We start from the raw sequence: 26228 nt of genomic DNA, 5'->3' as shown, positions 1-26228 counted from the left end.
ATTGTGTCTACTGACTTTGTCCTGACAGAGATGTTCTGCAGATTAACAAGAACGGACCATGACCCTACACATGCAGGAATGTTGGAAATGAGTGTGTGTGTGTGTGTGTGTGTTTGGTAATTTACAACAAGGTCGTAGATTTGGGTTTTCGGCCTCTTCCTGCACTTTGATATTATGTATAGCTGTTTTGTTTGTGTATTTTAAGATGTGCAAAATAAACTAAAACTAAACTAAACTAAACTCTAGCTGTTACAAATTCTCAAATATTAGCAAACTTTAATTGATGTTTCTAAATACGTATGTCGTTGCTGAATATTGTACATGGATTAATTTCCTGACCACTAATTAGCACATCCGTTAACGTGACTCTCTCTTTACACGGCTCTGGTTAGGCCTACTGCTAACGTTAGTAGGTTAACGTTAACAGGAGTTTAACAGGAGTGTTAGCATACAGTTAGCTTCCAGATTGTGTGCCAGACAGCAGAGACATTCATCTTACTTTAAAATAGGAAACAAATAAGAAAGCCATAACATTTTACTTTATGTAAAATGATCACTCTTAATGTGAAAAGGCAGATTCGACTGAAGGCAGCTCCATCTAAGCTTCCTCCACCTGTCGCCCTGCCGACGCAGGAAGTCCCATTCCAGTGCCTCCATTGATCCCTGCCACAGTTTCAAGCTTTACGGTGTAAATACTGTGTTGCCTGATTTTATTTGAAATCCTCCTTTTTCAGAGCGGAGCACCATGGGTAGCGCTTTGGCGTGTTCCTTGATTTTGAGGGATAAAAAGAAACCGGATCTGGACACCGGGAAGCTAATGAGAATCCACTGGAACGGATTCCAAAACACGGTAGTAGCCGAGGAATAAAACGACTGGCGAAGATGGGAAGAGTGGCGTTTATTCGTTGTGTTTATCCACACCGCTGGATGCGTGACAATTTATGTTGATTGTTTGTCAGCTGTCAGATTACCTTGGCTGTTCGAGGTGGATTCATGCAACGACAACAACAACAACAACAAAAAGGGAAGCTTCCTTCTTCCACATCCAGAGGATTGGCGGTTGGCCTGACATCATTGGCTGGTCGTTGGTGAATGAATCATCGCCTTCATCGGGGGGGTCAGGGATGCTGTCACTGTCACTGTATCCTTAAAAAAAAATAATACCTCCCACGTAACACAGACCGACCTGGTCCCCCGGAGTCTCTCTGTTCCGTCTGAGATTTAAACGCCTGCTTGTTTCCTCGGAGCCAGCATGGAGGAAATCCTGCGAAAGCTGCAGAAAGACGCGTCCGGCCACAAGCACAGAGGTATCCGGGATGCCTGCGTCTACGCCCGCGGTGAGTGCACAACAGCGGCCGCCGTCCTCCTCCTCCGGTTCTCCGGCTGCAGGAGGGTGGCAGAGGGGGAGAAATCTGCGGGGTTTTAGGTAACATGGAGCCGCTACACTAATCCAGGCCTAAGGGTGGTATAGAAATATATCAAATAAACCACGACATCTTAAGGGAAATCAATGTTTCTTATAAGTTAATTAAAGATGGTCAACCCAAAATACTGTCTATGTGGGGAGGGGGGAAGCTCCATCATCCAAAACAGGAAAAATAAAAGCTGCACCTGCTGTTGTTTTTTAGCTGCTGGCTCTTTGGGATCAACAAGCACAGCTGAGAAAAGAAACCGTCATTTCAAACTCATTCAGTTCTTTAAAGATAATTCATAAAATATCATCTGATCTGTGCAACGTCACAGTAACTTCCAATAAAGAAGGTTCAATTATCCCGTATGCACCTAAATGCACCATTCTGGCAGACTTTTCAGTACAAATTTTAAACTGCCCAGATTATTTAAATACACAATAAACATACATGACACTACAGAGTACCACAGATTTCTAATTGCATTGCTCGGAGCTTTATGCATAATGTTAAGCGGCTGTGACAATATGATGTCATATGATGACATCATGCATAGAGCAGCTCACTCAATAGTATTCACATCGGTTGTGCTTTCAAAGAAGACGTGAGGCTGTGGGTCTTAATAAATTATCATCAATGCTGACGTTTTTGCTGACTCACTCGTCATCTCTTACCGTAAAAGGGTTGTTCAAGTTTTTTAAATGATTCACACAAGTACCGTGACTTATATCTTCCATACACGGAAAGCATCAAAATCCTTTTCAAGAAAATAGAGCTTTGCAGACTTTTATTTGAAGACTCTTTGCTGTGTCTCATTAGTGTCTGTCTGCACAGGTCAGTGCTTTCCCCAGAAGTTCTCTCCTCAGCAAAGCAAACAAAGCCTCTAAAACAGCATTCAGAACACATGACAGTAAAAACACCATTCAAGCAGGTGGAAAAAGAGCTTTCCACTGACGTCAGTGGGGATATTATGAGTATTAAAAGGCACGATTTGCCAACCTGACCTTTTGGTGGCAGGTGAAACTCTGTTACACAGTAGAGAATGGGCTCAGATTGTGCTGATGAAGGCAAACTCATTTAATCTTACACACGCACACAAAGTTAATGCACACACACACACACACACACACACACTGCAAAGGTGTGTTTAAACCTAATGGGGCATGAAGTGGTCTGCAGACCTTGGAACCATGGATGTGCGAAAGCAACGTGTGTGTAAGAAGTGAGGTCTCCATTGTGACAAAACCGACACTATCCCATGCGTCATGTTTCAGTAATGTCGGCCCTCTTACTGACGTGAATGGACTTCCTCATGTTTTACAGACTGGTTTGAAATGACGCGCCCATAACGGCAGCTTATATGTTTGCCTCTGAAGTTACGCGAAGGACGGCAAACATCCAAAGTGAACGCCACCTTAGACACACACACACACACACACACACAGATACAGGACACGTGCCTGATAATATAGTATACTTGTACAGTTTAAGGGCAAGGCTAGTGTCCACTAAACCTTGAAGTATGCAACATGACAGCCTGTGCAGACTAACAGGAGATGTATGCTGTGTTTTAGAGATGTCAGCAAGTCTCATATTTCAAGTTTAGACAAGAGAAATGGCAGCAGCAGTGTATCCCTTGTGTGAAGCCAAGGTGACGCTTCTCAAGGTTCCTTAGATACAGTTCGAGGTAATTGCAACACGAGAGGTGATGAGATGAATTTTAATGAAGCACAGCGTTATTCTTAATAAAGCTGTTTCATATTTATCTTTTTTTTTTTACAGCATGTAGTTGTAAACTGAAGTGTTCATGACAATGAAGGAATATGTCACTCTGAAAATATTGAGATAAGAAAATAAACGATACGTTTTTTCCTCAACTCTGTGCCGAATTGTTACATGTATTTAAATTTGAAAACCAGCTTTGATCTCATACCCTCTCTGAGCTAATGTTTTATGCTAACCAGCTAGCTAATGTTGTCAAATACTGTTGACATTAGCTTTAGTGTGGGGAACCAGATTTAGCTTTGGGTAAAGCTTCTCCTGAGCTCAACAAACAGTACGTAACAGCTGGGGAATTTATTGGTTTCATAAAATGTAATCCAGCATATCTGTGAGGTAATTATTAATCACCATGTTCTCTTTTCTCTGTTCCATTAATTTACAGAAACGCTGGAGTCTCAGAATGGATCCACCAAGGTTTCCCCTTCACAGCTCCGGTAAGTTGAACAGTCAGTTTCACTTCAACTCAAAGCTTCGGAGGCATGAAGTCAAAAACATTGAGCCCAACAGAACCTAAACAAGAACTATTATGAGCTGTGGGATCATTGGTTGCCGGGAGGTTCATCAGACCATGAAATGCTTGAACACAGTGGTAAGACACGTTAGCTTTGCCTTCCAGCTACACATGCTGTACAGTGTGTGTTTATTGCAGATATACATGGGTAACCAAATATTGAAATTCAAAGTGTTCAAAGCCTTCCTCTATTTTACACACCGTGTATTATTTGAATGAATTTGAATGATCAAATCATTCCTGGGATGGTAATGCAAATATTGAATTTAAGCAGTTTGTCTATGCATCAGTGTTACACATCACTGTGTTTAAACACAGGTCGAACACCACTGCAGAATAATTGCCAGAGAAAATAGTATATAGGCAGTGGATGGGCTCAAACAGATGGGGTTGTTTCTCCCCACACACTTAAATGTGTGTTTCCTGCATCAAGAAGACGTATATCAGCCGTGTAAAATTATATATGGGTCTCCTTGCGGATGAGCGCGCCTCACAAAAGAAAAATACGAGAAGAAGAGAACAGAAGCTGTTGATCGTGTGCCAGAGTTCCTCGAATAAATCGAAGACACAATTAACAGTAAAACTACGTTGCTGCACTGCCAGTTCTATTTTCATCATCTGATTTTTCACCTATTTCTGTTGGATGGATTTATTTCACTCACACTTTATATATTTCTTGCAACTTTTCATGGAAAAAATCTTGTATATGCAGCATTGAAGCTCACTCTCTTTTCCCACATGTTTAGGTAAAATGGTTGGTTTTAAATGTATAAAGTGAATGCAGCGCCGTTGTAATGAAGGTGCCATAAATTCTGGATGCAGCTCGACGCACTGTGAATTATTCATTCAATAACCTCTGTTGTTTTATTAGGGATTATTGGATAAAATATTGATGATAATGTATTTGTGATGCAGTGCGATGGTCCTCGTCCAGTGAGCTCCTCTGTCTCTACAGAAGAGATTTCAAAGCTCAGACGTTCGAACAAAGAGGACACTTACTGTTACACACTGACTGACAGGAAGCAGGATGAGACGACGGTTCCCTCTGAAGGATAGTGGCCACGAGACGTGCTTTATTTACAGAATACTGAAGTTATGAGAAAATACTTTGACAAGGAATGTTTTTGTGTTCCTTCTATCATGTAAATAATTGGGTTGACTTTGAAATTCTCATCCAGATTAATATTTTTTTCTTCATTCAGACTTCTTTGTGTATTTTGAGGCCGGATGCTGTAATTGTGCGTTTCTTTGTGGCGTTCTATGTGCTCATAAAGAAAGCGTCTGATCCCATTCAGACTGTTGGGGACTGTGGCTCCTTGCAGCCCATTTGAACCGGTGTAGTTGTGACAACTCGGAGCCGCCTGAGAACTCCGAGATGAAGCCCAGTGTGGGCTGCTATCAGCAGCAGAGCACCGTGACTCAACCAACTACAAATAATGAGAGCGAGATAGAGAGAGAGCGAGAGAGAGAGAGCGAGAGAGAGAGAGAGAGAGAGAGAGAGAATCAAACACAGTTGCTTTGTTATGTAACTGACTCTGTTCTACACTGTGTGAAACAAAACGAATATGGTTACTAAGAGATTTTATTTTTAAATGAATGAAAATATTCTGATTTATTTTAGTTATTTATATTGCAATTTCACAAATAATATTATTCTAGTACTTTCTAAACAAAGGCTGGTTTGTACTGAACCTGTAGCTTCCTCATAACATCAGTGACCGTCTACAATTAAAAGAAAATTACAAAGAATCCACAAGGAAAAATATATAAGGAGCACAATATAACATTAAGTTTTTAAGCAGCATTAAAGGCAACACGTTGATTTTTTTTGTTCGTCAATTATTTAAACTCAATGCATTAATTTGAAAGCCTGAAGTTGACAGAAGTGTATTAATTAGCTGGTGGAAAGTTATCACGAGTTCTCAGTTTATTGTTTATTCTGTGTCCGCGTGGAATCGAGGCAGAAATATCCTCACAAAGTCTGACTCTGTCTAATAAACTCAATAAACAGATACTGAATTCTGTTTTTCTGTGTTTAAGATAACATGAAGTGTACCATATGTACAAAACGCAGTAGCTTTCTCCTCCATTCATGTCAGATTTGAAGCAGACTTGAACCTGGCAGAGTGATAAAGTAGCTTTAAGCACCAGTGGAGCGTTGTGACCCTTTCAGCACCAGATCAAGGAGAGATGAGAGAGGGGACACATTCTCTCTGTACGACGTTAAAAACACACAAGACCCTGATGTGGGAGGTCCTGTGTGTCTCTGTGGTCGATCAAATGTGAAGTCAGAGGACAGAAACTCATGTTGGTTGTTTTCCCCTTCAGATGTGATTTATATATACTCAACTTGAAGTATATCCAGTATCAAGAGTACTAAGAGCAGGAAGGAGGGAGGAGGATCTGGAGTTCTTAATGGAGGTCAAGACTGAGACCATCTCATATTCCGCTGATCTGCCCCCCCCCCCCCCCCCTTAGTCCTCCAAAATCCTACTTCCTGTTCAATACTGAAGTTGTTGGACAACAGCTGCTTACACAGGGAACATTTCCTGCTGGCTGCAGATTGGGTTTAATATGAGATATATACTGTGTGTGTGTGTGTGTGTGTGTGTGTGTGTGTGTGTGTGTTAGTTATACAACCCAATACAGCGCTGCAGGGATATTTTTGAAGGCCAACTCCAGATGTTGGCATCACACTGGTTCCCACGACAAAAGTTTGGGTGTGATTGCAGACAACTAAAACTATTGCCAAACAACTGAAAGCCATAATGGGGACAGAGTTGTTGTAACCTGTTGGTGTTTCTGCTTGTGTGCGTCAGAGAGCGCTGTCTGCTGCCTCTACAGATGGCGCTGGAGTCCAAAAACACCAAACTGGGACAGGCGGCGCTTACCGGGATGCAGGTACCTCAACATACAGCAGAAAGATTATTTATCCTTTTTATTTTGATCCATCTCCTTCATTTTAGTTATCTGGTTCTGGATTGAATCTGTGGTTTGCAACAACTTAAACTTAAAGTTAAAAAAATAAATGTTGCAATCTCCGTTTTTACAATTGAAAAGCAATAAAATGCATCTTTGTTCAACTCGATACACGCTGCAGCCTTACTTGGTCTAGTATGACCAAGTCATAGGTTTGCTTGGTCAAGCAAGCAAACCTAAGATTTTTTCTGGAACTTTTTCCACAACAGAAATTAAAGTTTAAAATATTTATTATGTGGACACCACGAGGGAAGCAGCTGCTTCATTAAAACTGTCTTCCCTCTGCCGTCGTCCAATCAGAAGCTCCTGTGTGAGGACAGGTTTGTGGGCGGGGTCGGCGTGGAGGTGGAGGTTCTGGAGAAGCAGCTGCTCAGCCAGATGTTGGAGGCCATCAGAGTCACTCCATCCCTCCATGAAGACCTGCAGGTGGAAGTGATGAAGGTAAAACCTGGCGATGTGCGGATGCACCGAATCCTGATGTTAGGTCCTGAATATATATTCTATCTATAGAGTGTGAACTGATGTGTATTTTTTAAGTGTTTATCTTTATATTGCACTGTGCCCACTCAATCTGCAGGAGACTTGGCAGCAGAATCACTCTGCATGAAAAACATTTGCAGCAGCTTTTACTTTGATGGTTTCCTGTCACAGCTCTGTTATCAACTCATGTTGCTTTGCATATTTTGTGTCCAACTTAAATGGACTAACTTTGTCACAGCCCTTATGATTGTAATTAGTTTACATCAGTTCAAGTCCTTTTTCTCCTGAGCTGTTAAATCTATCTATCCCATAATATTAAGGAATGATAGAAACATTTGTTACCGACTTCACTCTCCTTTAGAAAGTAATATATAACTGTGTTTTTGTCTCCTGTGTGCAGGTCCTGCTGTGTATCACCTACTCATCAAACTTTGACATCAATGGAGACTCCATCCTCCGGATAGCTGAGGTAGGACAGCGTGACCCTCATCAGATATGTGAGATTATACACGTAGCAACAAATAAGGGACTTTCTGTTTGCTTTTGCAAAACTAATCAGCGATGTGCAGAAATTAATATTTTAGTTTACTTGTTCAGCTGCTGTTGGGAATGTTGGAGACAGCTGTATTTTAAAATGCGTCTAATAAATAGCAGAGGGTTGATCCGTTTAGGTTTCTGTTGGTTTACCTCATTAAAGGGATTGTTTGTGTCCCAACAAGTGATTTACTTTATGTACCTGGTGTTAGACATGAATAATTAAATGGACTAGACGGACTTAACTAGGACTAAATGCAGAGAATAGTTTCACAGATGTTTACTAGTGAACCCTCAAGCTGTGTTTTAAGCTGAAAAGGGGGGAAAGCTGTGCTCGCAAGAGGCTTTGAGTTGCAGCTAAGACTAGGAAAGTGCTCTATAAATGCAGTTCCATTCACTTTGGTTCGCTGTTTCTTCTCTGTGGAGTTCTTAACAACAAAGCAAAATTGAGGCATAGATTCTTTCATGGTCACAGTATTGATTGGACTGTTTCCAGACCGTACTAATGACAGACAGCATTGCTTTTTTTTTTTTTTTTTTTTTGAAAGACAGTGAACTGTTTGAACAGCAAGCGGTACATGGGCTCGATCTATTTTTAAAGGTGAAGCTATGCGCCGTCCCTACACACCCGAAGGCCTTGTCTCATGCTGTAATCTCATCCATTATTCAGACAGTTGAGATGAGTGGTCCTGCACACACACACACACACACACACACACAGGCATGAAGATGTGCTACTTTTTTAGAAATATAATAACAAGAACACGAGAGTGGTTTGAGATGAAGGGAGGTATTTGCCACATTGTAATAAACTGGATCACAATGGAATTCAAGCTGATTGCAGCTGCCTATGCAAAGGGGCAAGCTACACTCTTTCCACAGCCACCTTTAAAGACCATGTGGGGTGAGTATGTGACACTCAAAAGCTTGTCTTTTGATAAGGGTGTGCATAATTCTTCAAAAAGCACATTGTAACAGTCAACAAATGAAACCATAAAGGGCCCCCGGCTCCTGCAGGTGCTCCACCTGAGCAGCAATCTAATGAACTGACAACAACCAGCCACCCCTGTTATCTCCAAACTTAAGCCTAAATGAGTGTTATCTGTAGTGTGTTTTCCTTTAACATCACTTCAATCAGCAGCAGCTCCTGTACTGTATGTCTGACGTCCATTAACGGGTCATAAAAACCTGGTCAACATATTGTGTTAATGGGCTCTGTGCTGCCAGGGACGGCCATCTGGTGTGTGTGTCTCTGTGTGTGTGTGTTTCTGTTTGTGTGGGTCATCATAACTCAGAGAGGCTTGAGAGGATGTCAGCACCACTCTATTATCAGTACCATCCCATACAAACAGTGAGGCTCAGCACAGGTTCTTAATGCGGGGATTGGCAGCGCTGAGGGATTTATCCTGTTTCAACCACCGGGAGCTGGAGGTTAATACTTTACCTCGAATACCATGATGTCAATTACAGTACATGACGGCGCAACACCAACTTTTAAAAGCCTTTAATTTACAGCCCTGCATGAAAGGTAATTTGCAGATCATTCCCGTCACCTACAATTGAGTTTAACGGCATTGTGACACTTTTTTGTGCCATGTCATTAAACTCGCGTTCACGTTTTAGCAAGCAGCTGATTTTCTGTCAGCAGTAGCAGTTGTGTCATTGTCTACAGCTGGCAGCCTGCACCACCTAGAGGACAGGAAAGGCATGACATGGTGTTATCGCCACCTGCAGGCAAAGGAAGGAATAGCTGCAGTCATTTTATCACTTGTGCCACTTGCAGGCAATGAGTGTTACAGCTGCAGGTGTTCCTTTTCCCAGATCAGCTGCTGTTAAGTTTACATTTGACACATGTACTACCTGATAAATACACCATTGTGTCAGACTAACCTCTATATAGAGAGTAATACATGCACAGATGTCGCTGTAAAATACCTAATTATCTTTTAAAAATGTTGTAAATAAATGTGTTGCCGTTTGCTTGGATCACGTTCATACTTACATTTGACTGCAGATATAAAAAACGGTAACATTGATTGCTCGCAAGAAGTAAAACTGCCGGAGCTAGAGGACGTTTTAATTTTGGGAGGCAGCAGGAGGCCGCTCCCTATACTCTCTTAATCACCTCACACACATGCTGGGTCTGGAAGGCTTAATGATGCAGGATGTATTGATCCTCCACTGATGAGGCCCAGGTGGTGGAGGTGGAAAACATCCCAGAGGCTGCCAAGACTTAACATCTGAATATAATGATCAGATATGGTCTCTGCTTGGAGCTCTACATGAGTCTGGGAGACGGTAAACTCTCAGGTCCTCCTCACACCATTTAACAGACCTTTTTGTAATTAGTGAAATAAATCACATTTCATTGCTGACATGCTCTCTATCTCTTCCCTAAAACCCTTCTCCGGTTTACCTGTTTAAGGGTGTGTGTGTGTGTGTGTGTGTGTGTGTGTGTGTGTGTGCTGTCTGTCTGTCTTTGGTGTAAAGAGCTAAGACCTAATATAATGCTGACAACTTTCAATTCCAAGCTAATGACCCACCTGTTTACAATTGCTTTTAATGAATTTTCTTTTTAAATCTCATGTGTCTATTTTGTTTCATTGTTTATATTCTGTGTGCTTTTGTTTCTTTCGTGTGTTTCTTGTGTAATCTGTAAAGAACTTTGGGTTGCCTCTGGCTATGAAATGTGCTGTATACAAAAATGTGCCTTGCCTTTGTTTGTGTGTGTGTGTGTGTGTGTTTGTGTATTCACTGCCTGAATGTAAAGAGTGAGGAACTGGCACTCCTGGGGCCTTGTGTGCTTAAAACATACGACACTCTTGTGATACTGAAAGGCACATTTGATAAAAGCCTCTGAAAAGCTTGTGTCGTATCACAGGAAGCGTTGTGTTGTGTTGCACAGCTGCTCACTAACTGCCGTCTTACCTTCCACAGTGTTTACTCTGTGACCTTCTAATCTGGCTGGAAGATGTTTGTAACCCTGACAATCCCCCCCCCCCCCCCTTTCATTAGTCTGGTAATGTCTGCTTTCCTGGGGACTTGTGCGTCAGGACCTGATCTGCTTTTGTGACTCAGACATTAGAAAGATCACACGCTGACTGAAATAATTGTGTGTGTGTGTGTGTGTGTTTAGGTGTGTATCCAGACCTACGTGTCCAGCTGTCACCAGCGCAGCATCAACACGGCGGTCCGAGCCACTCTGAGCCAGATACTGGGAGACCTGACGCTGCAGCTGAGACACAGACAAGAGGTCACACCCTCATACAAAACACACACACAATACAATAGACACAGACACACACATGTAGACATTGACAACTGAATATAATGCTATAAAAATACTATCATTACTATTACACCATATCAAATGCTGCAAGAGAAACAAAACTAAGTGCAGGGACCTTGCAGTGTTAAAAAAAACCAAAAAAAAAACTTCAGTTTTGTCTGCTTAGAAAAACAGAAAAAGTTCTGAAAAGAAAAGTTGAGAAGTTGGAGAGCCAATCAACAGAAATTTAATCTTGTGTTCACAAACACACATGTACATACCCATTACACACTGACGCATGTAAGTCAATCAGAAACACATACTGTATACTGTGAATAGACGAGTACGAGACTCAAACTACCCACCGAGCCTGCAGACAATAACACTTAAGCTTGACAACACTCTTTCACACTACAGCTGTGTTGACACTGAAGCCCAAAAAGACCCACTCCCAGTAAACACGCCCCCTGTCGTGTGCTCCTCCACAGGGTGCAGATGGAGACGAGGTGACTGCACCGCCACTGCATAGAAGAGGTAGGCTACATCATTACCAGCTCTGTCCTTCACCTCTGCAGCTCTCATCATCAGCTCCAGAGCTGCCATCACCTCTCTGTTGATCTTGACAGCTTGTCGAGCTGTTACTGCCAAATGAGCACGGTGCAGAGCGGCGGCTGTGAGCTCGCCAGTGGGGCACGCTCACACCCAATAGCATGCATCCACAGCCGGCCCGGCTATGTAAACAAAGCACAGAGAAGCTCTGATTCAAACAGACACAGAGCGAGAGTGACTTCACTCTTCTCAGGTAGACATTACTCCACGATGTTACTTAACGGACACTCTCCCAGGAAGCTTGTGTAAAGCTGAGGCCAACAAAGTTCTAACATGGCACCCTCAGGACAATCTGTTGTTTCCTCATGTGAAGTGAGTATTAAAGCTTCATGGAGCAGCTAGTGGCTGTGGGACTTATCGTCTTCTTTAGTGTTCAGAACAAACTGTTTTATAGCTGTTATAAAGCTACTGTTATCCCCCGTCTGCAGGTAGTAAGAAACTCCTCCACAGGGAGAGTGTCGGGGGTTCTCTGTGATACTACACAGCCACACACACGCAAACACAGAGACAAACGGCATCACAGTTGATTCATCTTATATATTACAAAGAAACGAGGACGAGAGAGAGGAAGTGAGAGACAGGCGAATATAATTTTTATCACTTCATGAACATATTCAATAAAGTAGGTGTCATGAATTCACTTGTTATTGTATGTGTGTGTTTGCAGACATTTCTCCCACTAGCCAGGCTCTGTGTGAAGATGTGGTGACGGTTCTGACTGTTTTCTGTGAAAAGCTGGAGTCAGTGGACAGGTAACCCTGCAGCTTTACTATTACTTGGCGTACTATTCTTTCTCTTGTCGTACTATTTAGGTGGTAATTGATTTTCTATGTGCCAGATGAAACATTCAAAGAAACAAAAGCTTTAGCTGAAAAGGTGTGTCAACAGACTGTGTTGATTAACACTCTCCTCTGACTGACCCGCTCGCATGTCATTAATAGTGCTGGTTAGTTTTGGGCGAGATGCTGATGTCAGCCTCTTTTAAAAATACAGTCTAATGTGTAATATGTTCCTCTGAATCACTGACTGTTGTTTCTTTCCATCCTAAAGTGAGAACCAGCTCCTGCAGCTCCTCTACCTGGAGTGCATCCTCTCCATGCTCAGCAGCTGCCCTCCCACAATGCACCTGTCCAGAGGGTTCACCGACCTCGTATGGTAAGACATGTAACTCTTCTATAATCCCGTGTTTGTGGAATGGTGTCAGTGATCTCATTTAAATGTTTAGGAGATGCTTTATGTGATATTTTTTGGAAACCTTTTTTCCAGTTAATGATAGTTTTTGTAAATGTTGTGTTTTTCTTTTTTCAATTCCTCAACTCACCTTATTTTAGGTCAGTGCACTCTAATATATTCATTATCCTAAAAATCTATAATTTTCTTTCACCCAGGAAGCAGCTGTGTCCGTCCCTCGTGGCGATCATGGGAAATCCTGTCAACGACAAAACAATCGCTTCCCACCACGGCTACTCGAGCGCGTCAGACCGTCTCTCAGATAGACACAGTCTAGGTAACTGGATCCAACCACCGTGGGTGGTCAGCACAATTGTTGCATGTACAAAAATACGAGGGCTAGTTTGAGTCCGTAGCCCAGACACATCGAAAGAGAAACATTTCCACAGCTATAAAAGTTTGTGTGATGTTCACAAAGCTAACTGACTTAAAAGTGTCACAGTTTCATTTTGTCTCTTGCAGAAGCTTGTGCTTCAACTAAAGACACTGTTTCCACACATCCCATGTTATATAGTGACTGTGCCGATTAGCCGGCCTGTTATCCTCTTAGAGCCGAGTCAAAGGTTGTAAAGACAAGCAGTTACAAAGCCTGACGTCGACATTGTTGTAACTGCTTTGGAACAAGCTCATTTACTTAATTAGAGATTAAATAATTAAATGGTCTGTGTCCATTTTGAACAAAATAAAGAGGAAGCGGTTGTTTTTACCTTGGAGAGCTTGGAAATTAAGACCATATATAATTATGTATTATCTCCTGCCAGCAGTCAGCTTGATGGTGTCCCCTTCCTTCAGCAGGAAACCTTTTTACTAGACATTACGGTGAGGCGATGATGTTTTTAGGTTATTCTGGTTCAGGCCTATAGACGTCTCTCGGCTTGTAAATGTGATATACTTTAATGGTTCATCTTCATGTCCCTTCTTGTTTTCACCTCCAGGAATCAGCCAGGAGTTGGACTCCTTTGGTGGAGGGGTATCCGATCAAGGCAGAGGGTCCGGCTGTTCCTCCAGCGCCCCCGCCAGGATTGCGCCGGTAGTGCGGACCGTGTGCTACATCGCCGCAGAGCTTGTGCGTCTGGTGAGCTGCGTGGAGTCGATGAAGCCGGTGCTGCAGTCGCTGTACCACAGGATCCTGCTGTACCCGCCTCCTCAGCACCGCACAGAGGCCGTCCGCATCATGAAGGAGGTGGGAGGAGGAGGAGACGTTATTGCTCACCTTTGTGCCATTATAACTTTCAGATTGATTTTCCACCTTCAGTCAACCATTTATTACCTTTCACTAAAGTATAAGTAAGTATTACGCTGCAATCTATTTGTGTGTGTGTGTGTGTGTGTGTGTGTGTGTGTGTGTGTGTGTGTGTGTGTGTGTGTGTGTGTGTGTGTGTGTGTGTGTGTGTTAGATCCTGGGCAGTCCCCAGAGGCTGTACGACCTCGCCGGTCCGTGCGTGGTTGAGCCTGAAACCAGGAAGCGTTCCTTCTCAAAGAGGAAGTCCCACCTGGACCTGCTTAAACTGTTAGTAACTCCTCTCTCCTTGTTCTTTATTTGAGTTCTATTAGCAGAATTTACTTTATGAGCTATTCAACTTTATAAGTTGAATAGCATCTGGTCGTAACGTTGCTCTTAAAGCTACACAGTGTTACTTTTCACAAAAATGCTAAAATAATGCATTTTATTCACTATATTTCAGTTGTTCTGATCTTGATGTTTTTCATTGACGATGTTCCTTAGATAAGAAGCTGTATAATTAATTTGGCACTGGTAATCTGACAGTCACAATGTTTCACAAAGTAATTAGATAATTAACCAAAGTAGAATGTACTGAAAGCCAGCAAAGCGGCTAAGATATGATGTGCGTTTGCATGTTTCTGCTTCCTTCTTCAGAGTGATGGACGGGATGACCGAGGCCTGCATGAAGGGAGGCATCGAGGCGTGTTACTCGTCGGTCTCCTGTGCCTGCGCTCTCCTCGGGGCGCTGGACGAACTGTCGCACGGCCGCGGCATTCAATCTGAGCAGGTACGCTACTGTGACAGGACGCCACAGACATTAAACGGTGTACTCCAGTGATTCGGCACTCCACTTAGAGTAAATAGATGAAGCTGATTTTGCAGAAATCGTCTTAAGAATCCGTGGTTTTAAGTACAAAAAACGTAACGAAGCAGATGTTTCTCAGGCTCGGCTTCTCCTCAGACGACTGGAGGATCTGAAAGAAGGGATAGAGTCGACACGCGAGTCCATGGAGATCAACGAGGCCGATTTCAGGTGGCAGAGACACATCCTGTCCTCCGAGCAGGCTCCATGGGACCCCAGCTCTTCTACCGCCAACGTGGCCACCACCGGGCCCACCGAGCTCGACATCAGCATCAGCATCACCACGGAAACAGGCCAAACCACTGTGGATCTGGAGGCGGGGGAGCTTGGCGTGGGTCCGGGCACTACTCCTGAGGAGTGTGGGGAGGATGCACGCCTCCCCTCGGCCTCATCCTGCGGCAAGCAGGAGGGAAGCAAACGTGAGCCGAGCATCGAGGCAAACCAGGGGAGCAAACGGGAGCAGGGAGGACGCGCAGTGGAGGTCGAGGGAAGAGGAGAAAAAGAAAGAGTAGGTGGTGGTGGAGACGTTGGTCGGGGAGAAAGAGGAGCTGTGGTTCCTCCAGATGTGGTGCAGCGAAGTCACGGCCTCGTCTACCCCGACATCACCAACTTCCTGTCTGTGGAGTCCAGGACCAGACCGCACCACGGAGGAGGGTCACGATACAGCGAGAGCAACTTCAGGTCAGTGTGTAAAGTGCAAAGACTGAAGTGAACATACAATTGTTACTGTATTTGAGAAGCCTTTGATGTTCTATGCTTTTGTTACAACTGCTTAGCCACAGAATGATATGTTACTTTAAATAGATAAATGAATTATGTGACATTGTGACAGATTGTCTCTCTCAAGACCAACTCAAACCACTCACTGCCTGAAATCAATCAAACATTTTTACAGTATGCCTTAAGATGGCCAGCAACAATATATAAAAGTGACATAATTGATCCACCTGTTGGTTCCCCAGTATCGAGGAGCAGGACTTGTCGCGGACAGAGTTCGACTCGTGTGACCAGTACTCCATGGCTGCAGAGAAGGACTCGGGCCGCTCCGACGTGTCGGACATCGGCTCCGACAACGTCTCGCTGGCGGACGAGGAGCAGCAGACGCCTCGCGACTGCCCGGGCCACTGCTCCCTGCGCTCCGCCGCCCTGTCCCTCAAACTGCTCCGCAACCAGGAGGCCGACCAGCAGAGCGCCAGGCTGTTCGTCCAGTCCCTTGCGGCGCTGCTGCCCCGGCTGCTGGGATTGGCCACCGCCACGGAGGTGGACCTGTCGCTGCAGAACTTCTCCTCCTCCTTCTGCTCCGGACTGCAGGCTGGTGAGAGAATCGGAATCAGAAAGGAGGGAGAGGGTTAGAGCTGGTTTTAAAATGTGTTGGTGTCACTTGGTTTGTTGTCATGTTTGAAACCTGGGAGGTGGATAAACTCTGTGATTGTACGTGTGTGAGTGTGTTTGTGTGTGTAAGCTAAACAAACACGGGTTATTTGCCGAAGGTGGAGCAATCCGTGCAGCAGTCTCCTTTATTATTCAGCTCTGGCCACGGGGAAGTCTCTGCTGTTGGTTAAGTCCCAGAATGAGACACTCGCTGTTTGAACAAGAGATGTTGTAGAATAAATCTTTCAATATTGTGGGGACACTCTGGGCTATTCAGTAATATATAGTGCAGGTAAAGTGAACAATCAAATAAAATGTGAATATCTTATTGCAGGTCATCTTTAACCAGGTGAAACTAAAATAAGTTTCAATCTCAAACTATTTGATTGTATGTTCACAAGGATTTTAAGAAATTGCAATCTTAAAAAGTAGTCTGAATGTAGCGCCTCTATATTCAGTTCATCACTTCAGAGCAGTTTTAATCAAACGTTTTGTGCCTATGAATGAAATTAAACTATACGATTAAGTATATTAAGAAAAATATCTACAATATATCACAATTCTTTTTAGAAGTGATGTTTTTTTTGCAGAAATGTCTCAAACTGTCCAAGAAATGTACAAATGTTCAAGAAGAAGCCATATTAGGAACCAAATCCCTGCAAACCGTCCCACCAGAGTTAGTTGTTGCAGCCCGCATTAGTGTGGACGTGATATTTTTGTTGTTTATGATACAATAGTGACATAAATGTAAAGGAGTTTTGAAAAATTCAAAAATCCCTCCGCCTCCCTCCAGGTGGGATCCACTCTCCAGGTTTCGAGGCGGGGGACACCCTGAGCTGTCAGTCTCTGATGAACGCAGACGGTCTCTACCTGGTGTCGTACTACGTTCTTCTGCTCAATCTCAAACTCTGCTGCTGCGACTACTACAGGAGGCGAACGCTCGCACCCATCCTCAGCCTGGTGAGCAGCAAAACCACATATTTATTGCTAAAATGAAAGGAAAATGAGACAAAACGTATTTGCAGACTCCACTCACTTGTCACCAAGTCAGAGTAGGATAGATTCTGATGTGTGTTGTGTGTTTTTTTTTGCAGAAGGAGTTTGTGCGTCTGATCCAGAGCAGCGGAGTCCTTGTGGTTCTCTCACAGAACTGGATCGAGGAGCTCTACAATCAGGTGTCAGAGCGCAACCTGCTGGGCGAGGCCGGGTACTGGGGCTCAACGGAGGACCACAAGCTGCCGCTCATCACTGTGCTGACAGGTACACATACACATTTGTATGTCTGGCTAGTCTCCACATAACCTAACATACTAACACGTTTTCTCTCTGGCCTACAAACACCTGGAAACATCATGACATAAAAAATGCACTCCTTTCCTTGAGGGAGATTTTCACCAACTTACTATATTTGAGCAAAGTTCTTGAACTTCTGCCTCTGTCACTTTTTACCTTGAAAATAATTAAACGATGACACATTTCTAATATTTACACAGAATTAGTATAATTATACATGATTGTTTGCCAAAAGACTCCTCTACAATGATCACAACAATTGACCGCTTATTTTTATTTTCTCATCATTGTCCCTCTTTCCTCACCTCTCCTCCTCCTCCTCCCTAAGATATTGACGGTCTGGGCAGCAGTGCGATTGGAGGACAGCTGATCAGGAGAGCGACCAACCAATCACCACTCAGCTGTGACAAGGCTGGCAGTGACACCGTGATGGCAGGTCAGTGGCCAAAACCCCAGAAATATGACGGATGGATTAATTGATCTATTTATGCACAGATTTACACAGTGAATTATTCATTAGTTCGTATTGCTACAAGAGAAGTGTTTGTCTTGTGAAAAGTGTGAAATCTGAAAGATTTTTCATGGTTGTAGTGTTTCTGGAGTAATGTTCAGAAGAGGAGCTTTTCCACAGTGCTGCTAAATCAGCCAAGCTCAACACTTCTAATTAAATACGGTTCGCTCGCCCCTGAAGCTGTATTAATCAGTTTAAAATGCTGCGCTGGCTGTGTGCTAAAAGGTGAAGCGTCCCACAACAGTGCTGCATGGTCGACTGCTCCCACCTTTTTAGAGAGAGAGAGAGAGAGAGAGAGAGAGAGAGAGAGAGAGAGAGAGAGAGAGAGAGAGAGAGAATATGAGTCAAGGACCACCTGCACTCCTTCTGGTTTCCCTGGAGTACAAAGGATTGGCCAGAATTGCCATGGTACCTGCTGCTGAGTCATAGCTGATGACAGAGACAATACTCTATGTAGTCTTAATGAAAATGGAAAAATGGCACTAATTTATTGTCTTTGACTTTCCTCAGTTGAGCATTTGTGTGTTTTTTTTCAGGCGCCGTGTTCTCGCGCTTCATCCTCACCGGCGTGTGGAAGAACCTGATCGACGTGCTGTCCACGCCGCTGACGGGCCGCATGGCGGGCAGCTCCAAGGGCCTAGCATTCATCCTGGGAGCGGAGGGAGTCAAAGAGCAGAGCCAGAGGGAGAGAGACACCATCTGTCTGAGTTTAGACGGCCTACGGAAAGCTGCTGCGCTCAGCTGCGCTCTGGGTGGGTGACACATTTGTCTCCTGCGTCTGTATTAATGAGAAAAAACGAGATGCATCACTCATCAGGGAATCCTCTGTTCTCTTTCCCCTCAATACACGGAGAGGTCAGATACGCTGCCAATAGATGTTACTGAATGTTAATTAAAAGATACGCACCAGCAGCACAAGAGCTGGAAAAGTCTACATCTAATTAAAGTCACGTATGTGCTTTCAGTTGCACCAATTACTTTCAGCAACAATCACTCAAAGCTTCCAAATTGAATCAACCTGCCCGGATGTGGCTCCTTTTGAACTGTGAAATGGTCCAATCAATCTGAGTTCATGTTTAGTTTGGTGCCTGAGATCGTATCAAAGGTCCAACACAGCCGTCGTCCACCCGCACAGGTGTTTATTGGCATGTGTGGGTGTAGCACAGATTGTGCTTGATTGACTTTTCCCTCCCATCCTTCATCAATTACTCATTACTAAGGAGCACCTTGACGCCTTTCCGTTCAGCTGTTGTCACATACCGCCTTCCTGTAATTGCAAAAGATCCATGAAAGGATCAGCAGCAACTGTCAAATAGAGTAAAGACAAGACCCAACATAAATGTGTGTGATGTTTCCTACATTATCCAGCAGCAGTGGATGAACAAGAAGTCAGCACCGTGTTTGGCCTTATAAGTAGCAAACCTTCCCCATAAATGCACAATCTCACATCTCTCTGGAATTAATCACAGGATCAAACTTGCACATTAAGAGCCCGTCCTCCCCAACAGACCACAAGGACGCCCTTTTAATGGTGTCAACGTCTATTTTTAACATTATTATTATTATTATTATCAACATCTGTTTCAAAATGTAATCATACAGGGAACGTTTTGCTGATTGTTTTTCAGCTTCATTCTGCTTCACATGAATCAAATTCAACACTTTCACAAGTTAAAGAGATGTTAAAGTTTTCATACAGACTGTTAATTGAATATGAATGAACACATGGTGTACAACCTCAACTGTTAGAGAGGACAGTATGGGGGAAGGGATGGTACAGTTTACGTACAGAGAGTTCAAATTTAAATACATACAAAGGTGAAGAAAAGCAGACGCACGGTGCATCAATCTGTGAAATGTCTTATCGTGTGTGTGTGTGTGTGTGTGTGTGTGTGTGTGTGTGTGCATGTGTGTGCATATGTGTTTTTCAGGTGTGGCTGCCAACTGTGCCTCAGCTTTGGCCCAGATGGCTGCAGCCTCATGTGTGCAGGAAGAGAAAGAGGAGAAGGAAGTGGGAGAGACGGGCGACGCCATCACACAAGGTACCGAGAGCAGCTCACACTGTGATGAATACACACATGCAGGCTCACACACACTAACACACACACACACTTGAATGATTATGGATACACGGATATGCGACTGTCCGTTCTAAACAACAGTGAACCTCCTGAAGAGGTTTGCGTAGATGCTGCAACAGCATCATATCGATCAGAACTGGAGAATATTTCTTCATTGAAAAGAGAACAAAGAACAACACTGAAGACTTTTTCCTCAATGGAAAATATGTTTTTGCTCTTTTCCCAACTCGCTTCGGCAAGAGTTCGATTGACAAATTGTTCAATGAGGTATTTTCCGTGACATCTAGTGAAAGCTAGAACGCAGCATACATTTAAGTTTAATAAAGTGGTATAAAGTTAAAGCTATATGTGTACTGTACGTTATATATCCGGATATGCGTTTGTGTGTGTGTCCAGTGAAGCAGCGCGTTGAACAGCGTCTGGAGCAGATGGGTCGTCCTCAGGGAGTTCGCCTCCACACGGCTCATGTGTTGTGTATGGACGCCATCCTGAACGTTGGACTGGAGATGGGCAGCCACAACCACGACTGCTGGCCACATGTCTTCAGGTACACACACACACACACACACACACACACACACACACACACACACACACATCTTTATTACTTTTCTAATTTCCAATTATATTTAACAGAACTTCTAAACACTTTTGGGATAACTGAAAGAAGTAGAATTACCTGCTCCAAAAATCGAAAACCTAGTAAGTTAGTTTAACTTTCCCACATAAATAGAAGGATTGCATTTTCAGGAAGTTGCAATATCATTTGGGACATTAAATGTTTTAAAAAGCCCATTGATTGATTTCAAACACAGTTCTTTAGAAAACGGATACAGCGCTAATACAATATGTTTACATTCACGTAATTCTTTCTTGTATTCTACTTTTCTGTTTCATCTCCTTTACCTCGTTCTATTCTCTTCCTGCCCCTCACTCTTTGGCTGTCCTCTCTCAGGGTGACTGAATACATCAGTTCATTGGAGCACACTCACTTCAGCGACGGCACCTTACAGCCGTCCTCTTTGACCACCATCACCCAGCAGAGCCAGCAGGCGGTCGGCGTGGACCTGGGGATGGAGCTGAGCTGCGAGCCCAGCCCGGAGGCCTCGGAGATGGGCCTGAGCCAGCCGGTCATCCAGCCCCTGTCCATCCAGGAGCTGCTGAGGGAGAGCAGCAGAGGCCGAGGTCTGGACCTGAAGATCGGCAGCCTGATGACTGGGACCAGCGCTGCCAAGGCTGTGTGTACGCTGTCAACACAGGCCGACAGGTAGGGCACGGATATCACAATACATCGTGGATAACACAATACATCGTGGATTGATCTATAGAATCTTTTATTTTTATTTATATATATATATATATATTATCAACAACAATATCCTTATAACGACCACAGGGTGGCAGCACAGCGCTACCTGAGACTGAGTTTTAGGATTAACTATAGAATTAGGTCTAGGTTAAGGTTGGAGTCCTCACGAGTATGAAAGTACAAACGTGTGTGTTACAAGTGTGCGTGCCAACAGTTATTAAAGTTTGGCACAAGTAGGGAATAAACGGTGTTTATTTCAAGGATCATCTCTTATGTAACCAGTTATCTAGGCTGCTTTTAGGAGCAAAAAAAATGTTCCCTCTGATCTTTTGCAGCAGATGGACAGAACACATTTACAAGCTGAAAATGGTGCCAAAACATAGTAAACCGTCCTCTGCACAGGGCTGTCAGTGAGCTTCAAGGGCCTACAAACGTTGTTCCTCTGCACTGTGAATATTCACTAACGTGTTTTCACCTCACTTTACAACAACCATTTAAAATGATTGTTATGATTCAGGGTCATTTTTTATGTGCGTTCCAGGTTGTTTGAAGAAGCAGCTACTAAGCTGAACTTGGTTGGTCTGGTCGGCTTCTTGCAGCAGCTCAGGAAAGCGTCTCAGTCTCAGCTGTTCGACTCTGTTACAGAAACTGGAGACTATTCACTGGCAATGCCAGGTACACACACACACACACACACACACACACACACACACACACACACACATACCTTGTTGCTTCAGTGAATATGTGAATATGCATTCCCTAACTCATAGCTATATCCTTCACCGGTAACCTTCCAGCCTCACAGCATTTTGAGATCATCCGACTCTCAAACCCTGGTGGTTGTTTCTGGTAGTGAAAGACACAACAAGCGATGGATGATGTAAAGGTGTTGAGCAGTTCAATATTAGTTTGGGAGAAAAATAAGTTTGTTAAAAAAACAAACAAGGATGGTTCTGTTTATAAAAGAGAGTAGTAGGATGATGAAAGAGTTGATGGGTTACATGAGGTCATGCGCTTATATTGTAGCAACATATACTTCTGCTAAAGTGACCAAAATTCATTAATTACATTTGTTTTCTATTCTTAAAAGCTCTGTATGCTCTTTCTAATTACAGATTTACAAACACAGAATCCCTCGTTGGATAACGGATTACATTACCACACATTTGGGAAATTCATATTAGAGTTAATAAGGACCTGAATAAAGCCCGATCAGAGCCTGTATGCCTCCTCCGTGTGTCTGTAGGAGAGGCCAAGTCGACGCTGGACCGGCGCAGTGCTCTCCATCTCTTCCGTCTGGGCGAGGGCATGCTGAGGATCGTCAGGAACAGGAACCGACCTCTGCTCCACATGATGAGGGCCTGGAGCGTTGTGGCACCGCATCTGGTGGAGGTAGGCAACTTCTGCCTCTTTTAAAAAAACAAAAACCAAAGGGAGCGCTGCTGCGACAGGCTGCAGCGTGCACAGAGCCATCTAAAAGGGTTCATCAGGGGTCTTATTCCTGCAGACTGCCCATCATTCAAAAGCTTTCATATGAAATAGGTCAGGATGTTTTTGAAACGACCAAGTCCAACAGTTTTAAATTGCAGTGCCTTCGTGTTTGTGACCACCTAGCTCACGTTGAACAGCTTCTCCCGCCTGTCAAAGTCTTTGCTGGTACAATTGTGTACTTGCATACAATGTTTAGAGTATAGTTAAAGCTTGCTGCTAAAACAGTAGGAGTGTTTTCTTCTCCCAGGCTTCATGTCACAAAGAGCGCCACGTGTCCCAGAAGGCCGTTTCCTTCATCCATGATGTTCTGACGGAGGTGCTGACGAGCTGGGCGGAGCTTCCACACTTCCACTTCAACGAGGCGCTGTTCCGGCCCTTCGAGCACATCATGCAGCTGGAGCTGTGCGACGAGGACGTCCAGGACCAGGTAGAGTCCACTCATACTAACATCCATCACTAAACCACGCGTGTAGCACCTTTATTTTGCCACACAGTTAACAACGCGTCTCTCGGTTCGTCTCCCTGCAGGTGATAACGTCAATAGGCGAGCTGGTGGAGATGTGTTCTCCTCAGATCCTGTCAGGGTGGAGGCCTCTGTTCAGCGCTCTGAGGACCGTCCACAGCAGCAAGACCGACACTAAAGACTACCTGCTGGGAGAATACTCCATGGGTACGTCTGACACACGCATTTTATTAAAATAAATACCTTAGTAAGTTTATCATCTGACAGAAACAATCAAATGTATTCTTCATCTTTCATTGCTTCCCTCCCTCTTCCCTCAATTCCTTTTTCCTCCCATCCTCTCTACTACTCTCTTCATCAACTCTTTTCCTCTTTCTTCCCCCTTCCCTCGTGTTCTCTCCTCTAGGGAAGTCCCAGGCTCCAGTCTTTGATGTCTTCGAGGCTTTCATCAACACTGACAACATCCAAGTTTTTGCCAACGCTGCCACTGACTACATCATGTGCCTCATGAAGTTCGTCAAAGGCTTAGGTTTGTCTCACTTGTACATGCTATTTTTTTCAGTTCATTACTTTTACACACCTTTAGGGATTCTTTCATTCCCCTGTATGTAAGACGCTCATGACATACGTCCTAAATACGTACATGACAGGAGGGAAAGTTTTTTTATGTTTGTAGATTCGCTCATTTTCATCTTGCACGATTCTCGAAGGTATCTGCTTTAATTTCAGATAATATTTTACAATTTAACAATCAGTATCATGACTTTTAGCTTTTACAATTCTGCTTATTTTTCATCATATACAAAAGTCAAAGACTTACCTTACACAGTAACAATTATTCTGTACCAAGCTATTATTGTGTGTGTGGTTGTCTGTGTGCGTAGGAGAAGTGGACTATAAGGAGATTGGAGACTGTGTCCATGCGTCGGGTTTCAGCTCCACTGACCTCTGCCTGCCGGCTCTGGACTACCTTCGCAAATGTTCGCAGGTAGGAAGTTTTATTGGGTTTTAAGCTAATTAGTGTAGCAAACGTTGCTGTTACACCATTAAAAAAAGAATTTCAAAGTAAAAGTTCCTTATCCTTTGTGCCTTTAAAGTTGTATTAAGAAATTACACCAAAAACACTTTTTCTTCTCAAAACTGTCCCACTAAGTGACAAAATAAATTAAATAATCTACAGTACTGTCCAGATTATTAGTCCAAATATTCATTGAGTAGCATATATGCACGCATTTGATCATGTGACATAGTGAAACATTTGATTGACAGCTGCTGGCAAAGATCTACAAGATGCAGACCAAGCCGGTGTTCTTGGGGGCGCGGCTCGCCAGCCTGCCAATGAGATCCCAGGAACGCTCAATCAGCACCGAGGACGGGATGGACTGTGTCCTGCAGGAGTTTGATGATGACACGGGTAACACACTTGTTTGTCTAATTTCCTTACTTTTTCATCCTCTCCATCCCCCTCCAACACTCTCTCTCTGACCCCCCCCTGCTGTGTGTCGCTGTGTTCTCCGTCCCGCAGGTCTGATCCAGGTGTGGATTTTGTTACTGGAGCAGCTCACAGCAGCAGTGTCGAACTGTCCCCGCCAACACCAACCTCCAACCCTGGAGCTGCTCTTCACTCTGCTCAGAGAGGTCATCACTGTGCCAGGTAACACACACACACAGACGTGTGTGTTTGAGTGTGTTTAAACAGCCGTTTTTATACCTTAGTCCCAACGTTTTAGAACAATTAAGGAGGACAGTGATCCTTGAAACAAAAACAAGGTAAACAAAGAGGTTGTTTTTACAGCCAAACAGGGGAATGTTCTTGAATGGCCGAATCAGTCACATGACCTCAATCCAAATGAACTTGCAACAGACTGATGCGGGGAAAAAAGACTATAACAAGCATCTCAAGCTGGCTTAGCTCACTTAAGCGTCCATTGTCCAAGTAAGAAGACCTGCTTACCCTTACAGTCCTAACTGTGTCTCCTCCCTCCAGGTCCGGGCTTCGCCATCTTCTCCGTCATCCAGCTGCTGCTTCCCGTAATGGCACTGTGGCTGCAGCGAAGCCATGGCGACCACTCCTACTGGGATGTGGCGGCTGCAAACTTCAAACACGCCATCGGCCTGTGCTGCGAGCTGGTGGTGGAGCACGTCAACAGCTTCATACACTCGGGTGAGACGCAGCTGTTTTTCCCATCGTGTTCCACATTTTGCAGTGTCTTTGAAATACTAAATAGTTAAACAGACATTGCTCCACATAAACCCCGGGCTAATTGCCACTTTGTCGACTCTCTTTTTGAGACAAGCACTGAAGAACTGTATTGTTTCCAAAGCTCAGCCTTCCTCTTAACAGGTCAAAAGCTCCCTGATGCTCAAATATTTCCTGCAACAACTGTCGTAATTTTTAACCTCAGGAACACGCGTCTTATTATGTATTATAAACTGAAGGTCCACCATCACAATGATGAATTGTTATCGGTCGTGTACAAAGTGTGTTTGTGCATTGAAGGGAAGTAGAGCGTGATGGATGACTTGTTATTCCACTGCCCTCCTCTTTAGTCAAATTAAATTGCGGCCACTCCATCTCTATCCCATGTGCTGATGGTTTACGTTGTGTTGTTGTTGTTGTGGTGTGTGTGTGTGTGTGTTTGTTTGTGCCTCTGCCTTCCCTCATTGCAGATATTGGTTACGAGTCTCTGATCAACCTGATGTTGAAGGATCTGTTCAAGCTTCTTGTGGCTTGTGTGTCTGAGCCTGCAGAGACCATCTCCAGAGTCGGCTGCTCCTGCATCAGGTGACGACGCATAACTTCCTCGGTGTGAATTA

The 26228-nt window shown here is 43.9% G+C and overlaps 1 protein-coding gene across 2 annotated transcripts in view; it reads left to right on the top strand.

Annotated features, from left to right (window-relative positions):
• Positions 1–724: 724 nt before the first annotated feature.
• The window catches only part of arfgef3 (ARFGEF family member 3), a 36377-nt gene continuing 10873 nt past the window's right edge, over positions 725–26228 (top strand). The window contains exons 1-32 of one of the 2 annotated variants that reach the window (XM_031838765.1): positions 725–1337; positions 3574–3625; positions 6522–6603; positions 6982–7122; positions 7562–7630; positions 10832–10948; positions 11452–11497; positions 12240–12324; positions 12623–12727; positions 12961–13079; positions 13738–13985; positions 14200–14312; positions 14682–14814; positions 14972–15570; positions 15852–16204; positions 17054–17220; positions 17355–17520; positions 17882–17989; positions 18601–18816; positions 19996–20106; positions 20542–20692; positions 21101–21412; positions 21996–22129; positions 22704–22849; positions 23196–23375; positions 23477–23618; positions 23818–23940; positions 24296–24399; positions 24681–24825; positions 24937–25065; positions 25399–25575; positions 26082–26196. In XM_031838765.1, the coding sequence (XP_031694625.1) occupies positions 1253–1337; positions 3574–3625; positions 6522–6603; positions 6982–7122; positions 7562–7630; positions 10832–10948; positions 11452–11497; positions 12240–12324; positions 12623–12727; positions 12961–13079; positions 13738–13985; positions 14200–14312; positions 14682–14814; positions 14972–15570; positions 15852–16204; positions 17054–17220; positions 17355–17520; positions 17882–17989; positions 18601–18816; positions 19996–20106; positions 20542–20692; positions 21101–21412; positions 21996–22129; positions 22704–22849; positions 23196–23375; positions 23477–23618; positions 23818–23940; positions 24296–24399; positions 24681–24825; positions 24937–25065; positions 25399–25575; positions 26082–26196 (4973 nt within the window). In that variant the 5' untranslated portion in view covers positions 725–1252. The remainder of the gene's footprint in view (positions 1338–3573; positions 3626–6521; positions 6604–6981; positions 7123–7561; positions 7631–10831; positions 10949–11451; positions 11498–12239; positions 12325–12622; positions 12728–12960; positions 13080–13737; positions 13986–14199; positions 14313–14681; positions 14815–14971; positions 15571–15851; positions 16205–17053; positions 17221–17354; positions 17521–17881; positions 17990–18600; positions 18817–19995; positions 20107–20541; positions 20693–21100; positions 21413–21995; positions 22130–22703; positions 22850–23195; positions 23376–23476; positions 23619–23817; positions 23941–24295; positions 24400–24680; positions 24826–24936; positions 25066–25398; positions 25576–26081; positions 26197–26228) is intronic. The other variant, XM_031838758.1, reaches the window with a different exon arrangement.

This window comes from Anarrhichthys ocellatus, unplaced genomic scaffold (assembly GCF_004355925.1).
Source record: "Anarrhichthys ocellatus isolate YVR2014 unplaced genomic scaffold, GSC_Weel_1.0 scaffold3, whole genome shotgun sequence".
Lineage (NCBI taxonomy): Eukaryota > Metazoa > Chordata > Actinopteri > Perciformes > Anarhichadidae > Anarrhichthys > Anarrhichthys ocellatus.
Note: the sequence above shows the minus strand (reverse complement) of the source record. Positions and strands in the feature narration are given on the sequence as shown.